The sequence below is a fragment of the Calonectris borealis genome, chromosome W (assembly GCF_964195595.1).
Source record: "Calonectris borealis chromosome W, bCalBor7.hap1.2, whole genome shotgun sequence".
Taxonomy (NCBI): domain Eukaryota; kingdom Metazoa; phylum Chordata; class Aves; order Procellariiformes; family Procellariidae; genus Calonectris; species Calonectris borealis.
Genome location: NC_134351.1, coordinates 23,045,503 through 23,060,092, shown reverse-complemented (window position 1 = coordinate 23,060,092; position 14,590 = coordinate 23,045,503). Strand labels below are relative to the sequence as shown.

General features: G+C 43.7%; 1 protein-coding gene across 3 annotated transcripts in view; it reads right to left on the bottom strand.

The window, feature by feature from the left end:
• LOC142075119 (nuclear pore complex protein Nup155-like) overlaps positions 1–14,590 on the bottom strand; it is a 57,688-nt gene that overhangs the window by 38,733 nt on the left and 4,365 nt on the right. For all 3 annotated transcript variants that reach the window (XM_075136146.1, XM_075136144.1, XM_075136145.1), the window contains 8 exons: positions 14,322–14,488; positions 13,759–13,864; positions 13,152–13,225; positions 12,751–12,842; positions 12,519–12,616; positions 12,273–12,425; positions 11,290–11,390; positions 7,741–7,911 (listed from right to left, as the gene is read on the bottom strand). In XM_075136146.1, the coding sequence (XP_074992247.1) occupies positions 7,741–7,911; positions 11,290–11,390; positions 12,273–12,425; positions 12,519–12,616; positions 12,751–12,842; positions 13,152–13,225; positions 13,759–13,864; positions 14,322–14,488 (962 nt within the window). The remainder of the gene's footprint in view (positions 1–7,740; positions 7,912–11,289; positions 11,391–12,272; positions 12,426–12,518; positions 12,617–12,750; positions 12,843–13,151; positions 13,226–13,758; positions 13,865–14,321; positions 14,489–14,590) is intronic.

The following is a 14,590-nucleotide window of genomic DNA, read 5'->3' as shown; positions in this document are numbered from 1 at the left end:
AAATCTCCCAGGCAAAACATCATTAATCACGGCAGAGCACAACAGACTACAAAACCCAACTCCAATTTTTAACAGGTACAGTAAAAACAAGAGCATGGTGCAGAACCAACGAATATGTTACCAGATATAAATTCCTTAATATGCTCTAAATAATCTGTCGTTATCTCAACCCTTCGTGCCCCACGTTGGGCGCCAAAAAGGACTGTCGTGGTTTAACCCCAGCCAGCAAAAAATAAACGCCACGCAGCCGCTCGATCACCCCCCCCCGGTGGGATGGGGGAGAGAATTGGGAGGGCACAAGTAGGAAAGCTCCCGGGTTGAGATAAAAACAGTTTAATAATTGAAATAAAACTAAGTAGAACAGTAATAATAACAATGAGAACAACAACAATAACAGAATACACAAAGCAGGCAATGCACAACACAACCGCTCACCGACCGCCGACCGCGTGTCACGAACGGGGGCGAGCCCCCCCACACACCTGGTTTTTATACTGAGCATGATGTCACATGGTATAGAATACCCCATTGCCCAGCTGGGTCCACCACCCCGGCTGTGCTCCCCCCTCCCGGCTGTGCTCCCCCCTCCCGGTGCAAGCATCACCCAGCAACAGCCAAAGCATCAATGGGCTATCAACGCTCCTTTCACACCGAACCCAAAACACAGCACACCCCCCAAGCTACTGGGAAGAAAGTTAACCCTGTCCCAGCTGGAACCAGGACACAAGCCAAGCGAGTAAAGCCTCTCTGGTATGGAGGACGATGGCTGAAATATAAATATGGGGAGGCTTGGCAGATTGATTATATCACATTCCCACAAACCCCCCACGGCAAGCACTATGTGCTCACCATGGTAGAAGTAACCACAGGATGGCTGGAAACATACCCTGTGCCCCATGCCACTGCCCGGAACACCATCCTGGGCCTTGAAAAACAAGTCCTATGGCAACACGGCACCCCAGAAAGAATTGAGTCAGACAACGGGACTCACTTCTGAAACGCCCTCATAGACACCTGGGCCAAAGAGCATGGCATTGAGTGGGTCTATCACATCCCCTACCATGCACCAGCCTCCGGAAAAATTGAACGATACAACGGACTGCTAAAGACAACACTGAGGGCAATGGGCGGTGGGACATTCAAGCATTGGGACACACATTTAGCAAAGGCCACCTGGTTAGTCAACACTAGGGGATCTGTCACTCGAGCTGGCCCTGCCCAATCCAAACCCTTACGTACGTGCATATGAGAAATATGCTGGGGAAGACGGTCTGGGTTGCTCCTGCCTCTGGCAAGGGAAAACCCATCCGTGGGGTTGCTTTTGCTCAGGGACCTGGGTGCACTTGGTGGGTGATGAGAAAGGTTGGGGAAGTCCGGTTTGTACCTCAGGGGGATTTAATTTTGGGTGAAAATAGCCAATGAACTGAATTGTACGATGTTAGTTATTACATAGTACTGTATGTCATCACTTTTATAGTTACCATATGCCATATTAACAGTATTACAGTAAGAATCACCCAGATTAATGTAGGATGAACTCCGATGGAACTGAGCAAGGTGCAACAATGATAGAACCGGACGAGCACCCAGAACTGGCCTCCGCATGCAAGAGCCCAACACCACACACCATCTCTCCTGCCCTGCAAGACTGTTATGACAGGTGGAACCCTAAGTCATGGACTAAATGAACTCAACGGACGTTTTAGAGGGATGGCCCATGGATTAAGGGAATGATATCTCTGTGTGTGTATATATCAAAAGGCAGGGAAAAGTAGCGGTGACTAATTGGAATGTATGGGAAAATGTGAGACCTGGGTATGATGTAGATGGTATAGAATAAGGGGTGGATATTGTCCTGGTTCCAGCTGGGACAGGGTTAACTTTCTTCCCAGTAGCTTGGGGGTGTGCTGTGTTTTGGGTTCGGTGTGAAAGGAGCGTTGATGGCCCATTGATGCTTTGGCTGTTGCTGGGTGATGCTTGCACCAGGAGGGGGGAGGGGAGCGTTGATGGCCCATTGATGCTTTGGCTGTTGCTGGGTGATGCTTGCACCGGGGAGGGGAGCGTTGATGGCCCATTGATGCTTTGGCTGTTGCTGGGTGATGCTTGCACCGGGAAGGGGGAGCACAACCGGGGTGGTGGACCCAGCTGGCCAATGGGGTATTCTATACCATGTGACATCATGCTCAGTACAAAAACCAGGTGTGGGGGGGGGGCTTGCCCCCCGTTCGTGACACGCGGTCAGCGGTCGGCTAGCGGCTGCATTGTGCATTGCCTGTTTTGTGTATTCTGTTATTGTTGTTGTTCTCATTGTTATTATTACTGTTCTACTTAGTTTTATTTCAATTATTAAATTGTTTTTATCTCAACCCGGGAGCTTTCCTACTTGTGCCCTCCCGATTCTCTCCCCCATCCCACCAGAAGTGGAGAGTGATCGAGCGGCTGCGTGGAGTTCATTTTTTTTGCTGGCTGGGGTTAAACCACGACACTAATACATTCTAATTAATCACCATCACCTCTCTCGTCTTTATATTTATATATACACAGATATCATTCCCTTAGTCTATGGGCCATCCCTCTAAAATGACCATTGAGTTCATTTAGACCATGACTTTGGGCTCCATCTGTCACAACAATCTTTCAAGGCAGGAGAGATGATGTGTGGTGTTGGGCTGTTGCATCCTGAAGCCAGTTCTGATTTCCAGTATCGCTATGCTCGTCCGGTTCTACCGTCGTTGCACTTGGCTCGGTTTCATTGGAGTTAGTTCATTCTTCAATAATCCGGGTGATTTTGCTGCTATAGCAACCATAGAGATAATGATGATATACAATATCATATAACAATTAACATCATACAATTCAGTTCATTGGCTATTTTCACCCAAAATCAAATCCCCTTGAGGTATACACTGGACTTCCCCATCATTTTGCATTACCCACCAAGTGCACCCAGGTCCTTGAGCAAAAGCAATCCCACGAATGGGTTTTCCCTTGCCAGAGGCAGGAGTAACCCAAACTGTTTTTCCCAGCATATTTTTTATTCGCACGACAGGGACTTTATCTCCATCTACAGTACGTAAGAGTTTTGATTGGGCAGGGCCAGCTCGAGTGACAGATCCCCTAGTGTTGACTAACCAGGTGGCTTTTGCTAAATGTGTGACCCAATGCTTGAATGTCCCACCACCCATTGCCCTCAGTGTTGTCTTTAACAGTCCATTGTATCGTTCGATTTTCCCGGAGGCTGGTGCATGACAGGGAATGTGATAGACCCACTCAATGCCATGCTCTTTGGCCCAGGTGTCTATGAGGGTGTTTCGGAAATGAGTCCCATTGTCTGACTCAATTCTTTCTGGGGTGCCTTGTCTCCATAAGACTTGCTTTTCAAGGCCCAGGATGGTGTTCCGGGCAGTGGCATGGGGCACAGGGTATGTTTCTAGCCATCCGGTGGTTGCTTCCACCATGGTGAGCACATAGCGCTTGCCGTGGGGGGTTTGTGGGAATGTGATATAATCAATCTGCCAAGCCTCCCCATATTTATATTTCAACCATCGTCCCCCATGCCAAAGAGGCTTTACTTGCTTGGCTTGCTTGATTGCAGCGCATGTTTCACATTCATGGATAACCTGTGCAATAGCATCCATGGTCAAGGCCACCCCTCGATCACGAGCCCATCTATATGTTGCATCTCTTCCTTGATGGCCTGAGGTGTCATGGGCCCAACGAGCTATGAATATTTCACCCTTATGTTGCCAGTCCAGATCCACCTGAGCCACTTCAATCTTAGCAGCCTGGTCCACCTGCTGGTTGTTTTGGGGTTCTTCAGTGGCCCGACTCTTGGGTACGTGAGCATCTACGTGACGTACTTTTACAGTCAGGTTCTCTACCCGGGCAGCAATATCTTGCCCCAATGCAGCGGCCCAGATGGGTTTACCTCTGCGCTGCCAGTTGTTCTGCTTCCACTTCTGCAACCATCCCCACAGGGCATTTGCACTGTGCACCGGTGTCTACGAGAGCCTTATACTCCTGCGTGTCTGATGTGCCAGGCCATCGAATCCACACAGTCCAGTAAACCCGGTTGTCCCTTTCCTCCACCTGGCTGGAGGCAGGGGCCCTCTATTTCTGGTCATAGTATTCGTTACTCACTTCTTGTAAATACGAGTCAAGAATTCCTTCATTACAATCCAAAGTAAGATCAGCCATTCTCCTCTGTCTGGGGAACTGTTCACTGGAAACTGGACCGTCGTGAGACAGGTTTTTCTTGAAAACTGGAGCAGCATTTTTCCTGGGAAAACCCCCTTGTGTGATTGTTTTTCCTTGCAACTCACGTGCCCGTGCCTCTAGGATGAGGGTAGGTTTTCCATCCTACTGCCTCATGTCCTCTCCGTGGTCACGCAGGTAAAACCACAGGGTGCCCCGGGGTGTGTACCCACGATATCTCCTCTCTTGAGCAGAGGGACGCTGACTCCTAATGGCTGAGATACTGGTCCGTACAGGTGCAGAATAGGACATATCCTCTTTGAGTTGCTGGAATTCCCGGGACAGTTTCTCCACAGCCAAGACAAGGGAGGAGGAGACACTGTCCTCATATTCCCGGAGTTTCCGAACTGCGTTATCCACCTTTCGTGCTTCTTCCTCTTTCCAGGACAGCATTGCCAACAAACTGGCATACGACGCTGGTGTGCTCCGTACCAACTTCCGCCACATGAATCGTGTACATTTGACTTCATCTGGACCTTTGGGTACTTGTTCGTTGTCCAGGTCATCATAAATCACCTCCAGCACTGCTAATTCCCTCAGGTACTGGATACCTCTCTCCATGGTGGTCCACTTGCCTGGGTGGCATCTAACATCTTCCTTGAAGGGATACCTTTCCTTCACGCCTGACAGGAGTCGTCTCCAGAGGCTGAGGGCCTGTGTCCCTTTTCCAGTCGCTTTGTCAATGGCCCCTTCCCTAGAAAGGGATCCCAGCTGCTTGGCTTCCCTACCCTCTAATTCCAGTCTACTGGCCCCACTATCCCAGCATTGGAGCAGGCAGGTGACAATGTGCTTGCCTGGACGACAGCTGAAATCTTTTCGCATATCTCACAACTCATTCAGGGATAGCAATCGTGTGGTTTCCGTCTCGTTTACAAGTTCTTCCTCCTCTTCCTCTTCCCCTCCTCGTAATGGCCCTGCTTTTCCATCATCCCTTTCTAAACGACCTGACTTCCACTTGCAAGATTTCTTCCTCTGTATAGGGGTGACTGATACCAGCAAGGGTTGGTCCTCTGTTTCAGCCGCAGTGCCCGTCATGGGGGTTGGAGTAGCCACAGTGCCTGTCATTTTGTCATCAGATCCGGAGACCTTTTCTTCCCCTTGAGGGTTCTGAATAGTGTTGAACAGGGCTCGGTAGGCATGGGCCAGGCCCCAGCACATTGCAGTCATCTGGGTCTCTCTGGAATGGCCAGGGTGACAGCATACATTTTCCAAATATTTTACTAGTTTTTCAGGATTCTGCACTCGTTCAGGGGTGAAGCTCCAAAAGATTGGAGGTGACCACTGTCCTAGGCACTTGCCCATACTATCCCAACACACCCTGCCACTCATAACTACCCAGCCTCGGGGCAGATGTCTGGGTGGTATTCTTCAATAGTTGTTTAACCTTAAACAAGGCCTGAAACACATTCAGGAGACATAGCAATAGGAACATGCTGGTTTGAACATCCTAAGGATATTCAAAATTTTCAAGAGCTATTGTAATCAGCCTGGAGGAGAAGGGAAAGGTGAAGGAAGCTGTCTCCCCTGTAAATTGGCTCTCCGAGGAGAAGAGGTAAAAGGTGTAATTACTAATAGTTTCCAAGAAATAACTCCTGAAGCACAGGGATGACGGCAGTGCTGAGTACAATCTCATGACCAATGATTTTATCATACCATAAGCCAGTGTTACACAGTGTAGCAAAGCGATAACCTTAATCCATCTCCCAGAGATGACAAACCCCACATAAATACTGATAAACAGCAGTATATACAGCCAGTAAGGTGCTACATAACAAAACTTCAAGAACAGATCCAACAACTCTGAGAGGAAATTAACCAACATTGTGACCAGCGGCTACTAAACTGATATAACGAATGCTTATAACAAATTTGTTTTAACCCGTTCTGGTCAGATGTGTCATTATCTCAACCCTTTGTGCCCCACGTTGGGCACCAAAAAGGACTGTAGTGGTTTAACCCGCCAGGCAGCCAAATACCACACAGCCACTTGCTCACTCCCCCCACCCCACCCCACCCCCAACCCCCGCAGTGGGATGGGAGAGACAATCGGGGTGGGGGGAAGTAAAATCCGTGGATTGAGTTAAAGACCGTTTAATAGAACAGAAAAGGAAGGAAAATGATAATGATAATAATAATAATTATAGAATATATAAAATGAGTGATGCACAATTGAATTGCTCACCACACGTCAACCCAAGCAGTGATTGCTACTTCCTGGACCACGCTCCCTATTTATATACTGAGCATGATGCCATATGGCATGGAATACCCCGCTGGCCAGTTGGGTTAGCTGTCCTGGCTATGCTCCCTCCCAGCTTCTTGTGCACCTGGCAGAGCATGGGAAGCTGAAAAGTCCTTGACTAGCAGGGTACTTAGCAACAACTAAAAACATCAGTGTGTTATCAACATTCTTCTCATACTAAATCCAAAACACAGCACTAGGAAGAAATTTAACTCTATCCCAGCCGAAACCAGGACACATACCAACACTCCCTCCCCACAATGCTTATCTTTAGCATTCTGAATTTTCCTTTGTTGCACTATTGGATCAAAGTGTAATGTGAATGGTGCCTAAAGCCTAGTTCCCATTCACATGCAGAAAATTCTCTGGCAAGTCTAGGAAAGGCAGGAAAAATACTACAATGGCTATAAACTCTGCAGAAATTGAGTTAACTAGCCTAACATGAAGCATACAATACAAACATAAAACCTTTCTTTTTCTTTATATACTTGCTATATGTATCTTGCAAATCCTCAAAACTGCCTGCAAAAAAATGCTTGAAGAGTTCAGGATCAAGGGCATGGTAAGACTCCATTCAATCACCTCGCCTGCATCCGCACTAACTACTGGAGAGGGTCTGATTAGTGCCTTTAACAAAACAGCTGCCATTAAACAAATGCAGGTTGAGTCTAGAGGTTGCAAGACGTTAGTGATTAAACATTTTTAAAAATTGCCTATTGGTTAAGATAGTAAGCGCCCTAAAATATTGCCAAATGTAGTCAGAAAAGAGAAGTAGGGAAATTAATTTCTTTTTTCTTTTTGTTGTTTTTGTTTTGTTTTTTAAAACCCTTTCAAAAAACCCTTTTGGGACTTCTTCTATGACAAAGAAGAAACTATTTGTTCAAATTTCAATTGCCAACAATATTTACTCAAACTATATTTTCTGGGCAGCCCGTGTCTGTTTCAACTTCACATAATCATGAGTATGACCAAGGTTAAAACAACTCAGATGATCTGTATCTACAAGGGTCTCCTGAGGCCAACAAAAATGATTAATACACTGTGCAAGAGAAGCTGGCCCAATAGCTTTGAGTAAATTTAGTAGGTACAGATGGTTTCAGCAATCTTCTCCCTTATTCCTTTTTATGTTCAGAATATAATCCTAAGAACGTATTAAAAATGAATAAACATTTACACGTTTAGATCAGTCTTCCAACTTTATACTTATTCTTCTGATTTCCTGTATTAAGAAAAGTAATACTCACCTGGGCTGAAAGCAGAACAAACTTCTTAGGTGGCAACATGTGTTGCTGCACGACAACAGGGGAATCAGTTATTGGAATAATGTCTTTATTTAGCGGTGTTACAATCTTCTGAACTTTAAATTCATTGATAGCAGAAAGAGCCCAGGAATGTCCATCAACAGAGGCGGTCATCTGAACAACAGATAGATATTATCCTAAGTTTGGCAACCGACATGGATTTTGTACATCCATGGTGATATTTTACTATTTAAAATTTAAAATCACACAGAATAGAAACTACACTTGACACAAGAAAACCCAAAGAAAATAAGCAAGTTCTTGTATTGTCTAACAGAAGATTACCACCAAATTTACAGCTATATATACTGCTTCTTTTGGGAGACAGGGGCAGTGTTATGTATTTAAATGTAAAACAACTTGCAAAGTGGGATCTTTTAGTGCTGCTTCAATATAAACGGCAACAATCTGTTAACCATATGAGAAGTACGTACCAAATTTTATTTATTTATTATTAAAGAAACAAAAAATGCTGCAACTGAATCATAAGGGTTTACAAGACTTTCATGGTTGGCAACAGTACTTTAAACATAACTCAAGAAAAGACATATGGTAGTGAAGACATTCCAGAAAACTATGTATGCTAACGAAGAAGAACTGCTGCTCAAGAACAGGTTGCAGTTTTGTTTGTGAAATCTAGCTGTCTGTTACTGTCAAATGCCTTGGAAAAGAAGAGAGGTCAGCACTTGGGATATTTATGTGTAAATTTTTGCAGGGAAGGGAGATGGAGTGATAAATCTCCTTTGTAAGTTATTAAAACGGCAGATAAATCAAAACCTGACTTTGAAACTTTTAACTTATACAGTCTCTCCATTCACTCCAACTCTACCATTGCTCCTCCAATAATACTGTTTTTGACATGTCATTCCTCTACTTCAGCAGAAGACTCCAGACTTCCTTCAGTGCTGGAACACAAGGAATGTTCTCCCTGAACTGACGCATAAGGCAACTAACTCCCTCCAAACCCCTCCTACAAACCCACTTATGCAACAATTGGGAAAAAGAAAATTGGGGGGAGGGGGGGGAGGAAAAAAAAAAAAAAAAAAGAGTGAAATAATGAAGAGATTAATAATGTCTGAAATTTAATGAAGACATAGCATATCTGTTTAAATAAAGAAACCCAAAGTCCCTAGCACCTATATTTTAAACAATCATCTTTGCCAAATTTTATCCTTGTCAACAAACACCACTATCACAGAATCATAGAATGGTTTGGGTTGGAAGGGACCTTTAAAGGTCATCTAGTCCAACCCCCCTGCCGTGGGCAGGGACATCTTCAACTAGATCAGGTTGCTCAGAGCCCCGTCCAACCTGACCTCGAATGCTTCCAGGGATGGGGCATCTACCACCTCTCTGGGCAACCTGTTCCAGTGTTTCACCACCCTCATTGTTAAAAATTTCTTCCTTATACCTAGTCTGAATTTACCATCTTTTAGTTTAAAACCATTCCCCCTTGTCCTGTCGCAACAGGCCCTGCTAAAAAGTCTGTCCCCACCTTGCTTATAAGCCCCCTTTAAGTACTGAAAGGCTGCAATAAGGTCTCCCCAAAGCCTTCTCTTCTCCAGGCTGAATAACCCCAACTCTCCCAGCCTTTCCTCATAGGAGAGGTGTTCCAGCCCTCTGATCGTTTTTGTGGCCCTCCTCTGGACCCGCTCCAACAGGTCCGTGTCTTTCTTGTCTTCTGGGACCCCAGAGCTGGATGCAGTACTCCAGGTGGGGTCTCACCAGAGCAGAGCAGAGGGGCAGAATCACCTCCCTCGATCTGCTGGCCATGCTTCTTTTGATGCAGCCCAGGATACAGTTGGCCTTCTGGGCTGCCAGCGCACATTGCTGGCTCATGTCCAGCTTTTCGTCCACCAGTACCCCCAAGTCCTTCTCGGCAGGGCTGCTCTCAATCCCTTCATCCCCCAGCCTGTATTGATACCAGGGGTTGCCCCGACCCAGGTGCAGGACCTTGCACTTGGCCTTGTTGAACCTCATGAGGTTCACACGGGCCCACTTCTCGAGCTTGTCCAGGTCCCTCTGGATGGTAACCTGTCCCTCAGGCGTGTCAACCGCACCACTCAGCTTGGTGTCATCTGCAAACTTGCTGGGGGTGCACTCGATCCCACTATGTCATTGATGAAGATATTAAACAGTACTGGTCCCAATACAGACCCCTGAGGGACACCACTCGTCACCGATCTCCATCTGGACATTGAGCCGTTGACCACTACCCTCTGGATGCGACCATCCAACCAATTCCTCATCCACCGGACAGTCCACCCATCAAATCCATATCTCTCCAGTTTAGAGAGAAGGATGTTGTGGGGGACCGTGTCAAAGGCCTTACAGAGGTCCAGATAGGCGACATCTGTAGCTCTTCCCATGTCCACTGATGTAGTCACTCCATCATAGAAGGCCACTAGGTTGGTCAGACAGGACTTGCCCTTGGTGAAGCCATGCCGGCTGTCTCGAATCACTTCCCTGTCCTCCATGTGCCTTAGCATAGCTTCCAGGAGGATCTGTTCCATGATCTTCCCAGGCACAGAGGTGAGGCTGACAGGTCGGTAGTTCCCAGGGTCCTCCTTTCTACCCATTTTTAAAATGGGTGCAATGTTTCCCTTTTTCCAGTCACCGGGGACTTCACCTGACTGCCATGACTATTCAAATATCATGGAGAGTGGCTTGGCAACTACATCAGCCAATTCCCTCAGGACTCTGGGATGCATCTCGTTGGGTCCCATAGACTTATGTATGTTCAGGTTCCTCGGGTGGTCTCGAACCTGATCTTCTCTTACAGTGGGAGGGACTTTGCTCCCCCAGTCCCTGCCTTGCGGTCCATCCACTCGAGAGGTGTGGGAAGAGAGATTGCCAGTGAAGACTGAGGCAAAAAAGTTGTTGAGTACCTCAGCCTTCTCCTCGTCCGTTGTTACCAGTCGTGTTCATCAGGGGAGTACACTTTCTTTGACCTTCCTTTTCTGGCTGACATACCTGTAGAAGCCCTTCTTGTTATTCTTTGCGTCCCTTGCCAAGTTCAGCTCCAGCTGCGCCTTGGCCTTCCTGACCCCATCCCTACACAACCGGGCGAGTTTAAAAATAAACAACAGTCAGCACACTATGGACTGGGGACCATGTCTTCATGTGCTTGTGCACAATATGCAGCATGCTATAGACAACAATATTTTCAAATATGTTAATTAGAAGTCAAATCTTAGAAGTCAAGGCAATTGCTTTTGATACATAGCTTGCATCAAGCTAGAAAATATGGCTGAACTGGGAATTCTTACTAAGAGATCAGTTCCCATTCACTGACAAAAAAGCCTACTAAAAAAATTTGTTTATTTTTCTTTGAAGTATATTGATTAGTAGCTTTGTGTTTCCAAACTTCTCACGAAAGTTTTCTGTGAACTACCCATTTCTTTCAGATAGCATTATTCAAGTATTCGTTATCAGAAAGAAAAAAACAACATCTATAATCCATCAAAATTGTATAGAAGTTTACTTTAGTACCTGTGTTTCCATCATTGGCTTTTGAAAAGGGAAAGAATCGTGATTGATACACCACAGGATGTCATTATCCTCATTTTCTGAAGCTGCCATCAGCAGGACCCCTAGCAATAACAGCGATATTAAGTTTGTATTAGAAGCAATAACCATGCATTAGATGCAAATTCATTAATTCCTTATTTAGCAAAAAATCAATCTTTAAGTCCTCATCATACAATTTGAACAGCAAATAATATCTCTTGAGTTTGTATGTCATGGGGTTCTTCAGGAGGTCACTTTTAACACCATCTTGCCATCTACTCTGAAAGGTAGAAACAAAAATGAGCCTCAAATAGGTAGAACATGCCTCAAAAAATGATATGTTTAAAAAGGTCCTGGATGAAAAAAAAAATCCAGAAATTACTTCAAGGATAAAAATCAGTATGTACGACTAAAAGGGTCAGCAACATAGAGATGTTCGCCCCCACATTTCTACAGCACTTAAAAATTCAGCCTACAATCAGAAGTGACATAAAGCTGGAACCATCTGGCAGCTGTTTGGTAGCTTATGTGGTATCAGTAGCTAAATGAGTTTAAAAATAAACAACAGTCAGCACACTTGGTAAACTCAGCAAAGATGAGAGGCACTGAATAGCTAAGAAGCCTATTCTGTCCCCTGCTTTCCAGAAGTAATCGCACGTGGCTAGACATATAGGCAAATTTGCACCACATTACATCTATTTTATGGGGAGATTAGCAATTGCAAGAAGAAAAGGTTGATCAACACATGAATAGAGTTTTCCGCTCAAACACTGTACCTTGCAGAAGAACTAAATTCTGAAAAATATGACAACCTTCCACTTCCAAGAACTCTCCCGTTAACACACAGAAGCCATGTTTAGTTCTCAGTTATTCCCATTGCTTCAAACTCGCCAATGTAAAATAGTGTGATAGTGACTGTCACAAAAAAAAAAATAATCTCATCTGAGCTGTGTTTCACTGCTTACCTTTACTATAAATAGCTCTGTGAACCTTTGACGGCTTCTCCACATTAGAAGCAGCTGAAAATCCAGGCGGCAAACGGACATGAACCAAGGTTAACATAGAGGGACGAGCTGTTTGATGCTTAAATTGTGAAGTACTAAAATACAGTCGGACACCTGAACAAAAGGGAAAAAAGGTCATAATTTTGTTAAATTGCGCAGATGCTGTTTATCAGTTTAAAAGGGGGGCAATTAGCATTGCTTTCTTACCTGCATGTGTGATTGCTAGTAGTTGACAGTATATGGATTCAGAATTTTCAATCACTGCTATTTGAACAATAGGCTTAAATACAGAACGATCTATTGTTCTAAAACAAACAAACAAACAAAAAAACCCCATACACTCTCAATCCAAAGAAATAAGCAAACGATATTCTTCAAAAATATACTGTGAAACTATTTGCCTTACAGGAATCCTCTTACATTATACTTATAAATATACCTGGCAATGCTCCCAGCAGCAGAAACTATAGCATTTTGTGAAAGAGAAGTAACCCTGGTCATTCCTTGACCATCTTGTCCCAAATCATAAACCTGCAATATAATAATACAGCTTAGTGATTTACAGTTGAATTAATTCATACAGCCTCACCTATCAAGCAGCAACTCAAACTCTATTTTTATTCCATCCTCATGTTTCCATATAATTGAGGGGAAGATCAAAAGGCTACTCTTTCCTCAGAAGAAAGTATTTTAGGTCTTCAACACATACTGTGTTAGGGAAAGATAAACCAGAATAATATCCTGACACACCTACAGAGAATTCCCAGGTACTGAGGAAAACTTAAAAAATTATATACACATTAGTAACATAGCCAACAGTCATTAGAATAAGTCACATACTTGCAGCACTCCTTTTTCTGAGCGGGTGTATAAGATATTTCGAGAGTTGTCAATGGCAATTTGAACTACAGGATCTGAGGAGGGGGAACAAAAGGAAGAAGCAACAAATCAACATTGGACTTGGTGAAAACAAGTTTAAGACAGAATATCTATAAAATAATTAATTGCAAGTTAACAAAAACTGCAGGAGTCCCACACAGGACTCCTACCGGAAGGGATTTAAAACAGCAAAAACAAAAAACAAACAAACAAAGAGCAAGAAATTGCATAATAATTTCAAATTAATTTTTCACTAAACAGTGAAACAGGATAAAATTATTTACTTAAAGATTCTACTGTTTCCAGTGATCCCACTAAGCACATATTAATTTTGTAGTACAGAACACTAACTTTAGTCATAAATGTCAAATTTTTCAGGCTTTGGTATCTATATCCTGACCTAGACGCACAAACAAGCGACCTGATTTTCATAATCGCCAACCACTGCAAGTTTCATTGACAATAACTATATGCATGGAATGAGGAAACTATTCAGTCTAACTTCTTGGTAGTATTATTTAAAAGGTTACATTAAATTATTGGGTAAGTATTTAACATCAGTACTTACCATCCTCTGAGAATGTGAACTGTAGCAATGAAGGAATAAGGAAAGACAGCGTGCTCTTTGAATGATTAATTTTTCTACAGCGCTGGCTAAACCAGCCTGCCTCAGCCTACAATTTAAAACAGATACAGCGTTGAAAGAAAAAACAAACCAAAACAAAAAACAAACTAGCAGTTATATTTAAAAAGTCATTAACAGGACAAGTATGAAAACAAGTAAAAATCTAACTACACACCATTGATTTCAGTGAAGTATATATTATTCAATTGAAAGCAGTAGGTGATCATTAAAAGGAAAATTTTACATGAAAAAAGGGTGCAAGATATCATTATTTTAATTTTATTTTTGAAGTTGACCAAAGCTGCATTGCTATTCCTCATATAATTACTACTTCTTCAAAGAAAATGCATCTGTGCTAAGACATCAGAGCAGTTGTGCAAATACGCCATGCAACATAATTATGGAAGAAAGAAGATGGCAAATCTGACATGTTTTAGAGCTCTTGGTGCCTAGACCCCACAACTATGAAACAATGAAAAATGCCTGTGTGTAAAACCTATAATCACCTGGTAAGCTACTTCATATAAGCAGCCATCCTTTCCAGCCAAAAAGATACGCCCATTATCAGTGGACGTTATTGCCAGAATGTAAGTATTGCCAGTAGGGAGCGAATAGAGAGGGTCTGGTAGCAGCTGCATTCCGCCAGACATATTGTCATTGAGTGATCCAGTTCCTTAAATAAATAAACAAATAAATCCTCTTCAGTTTTTAGGTTGTTTTAATAAATATTACAGGTCTGTGATTAGAAGCATTTCAGAAAACAGGAAAAATTACA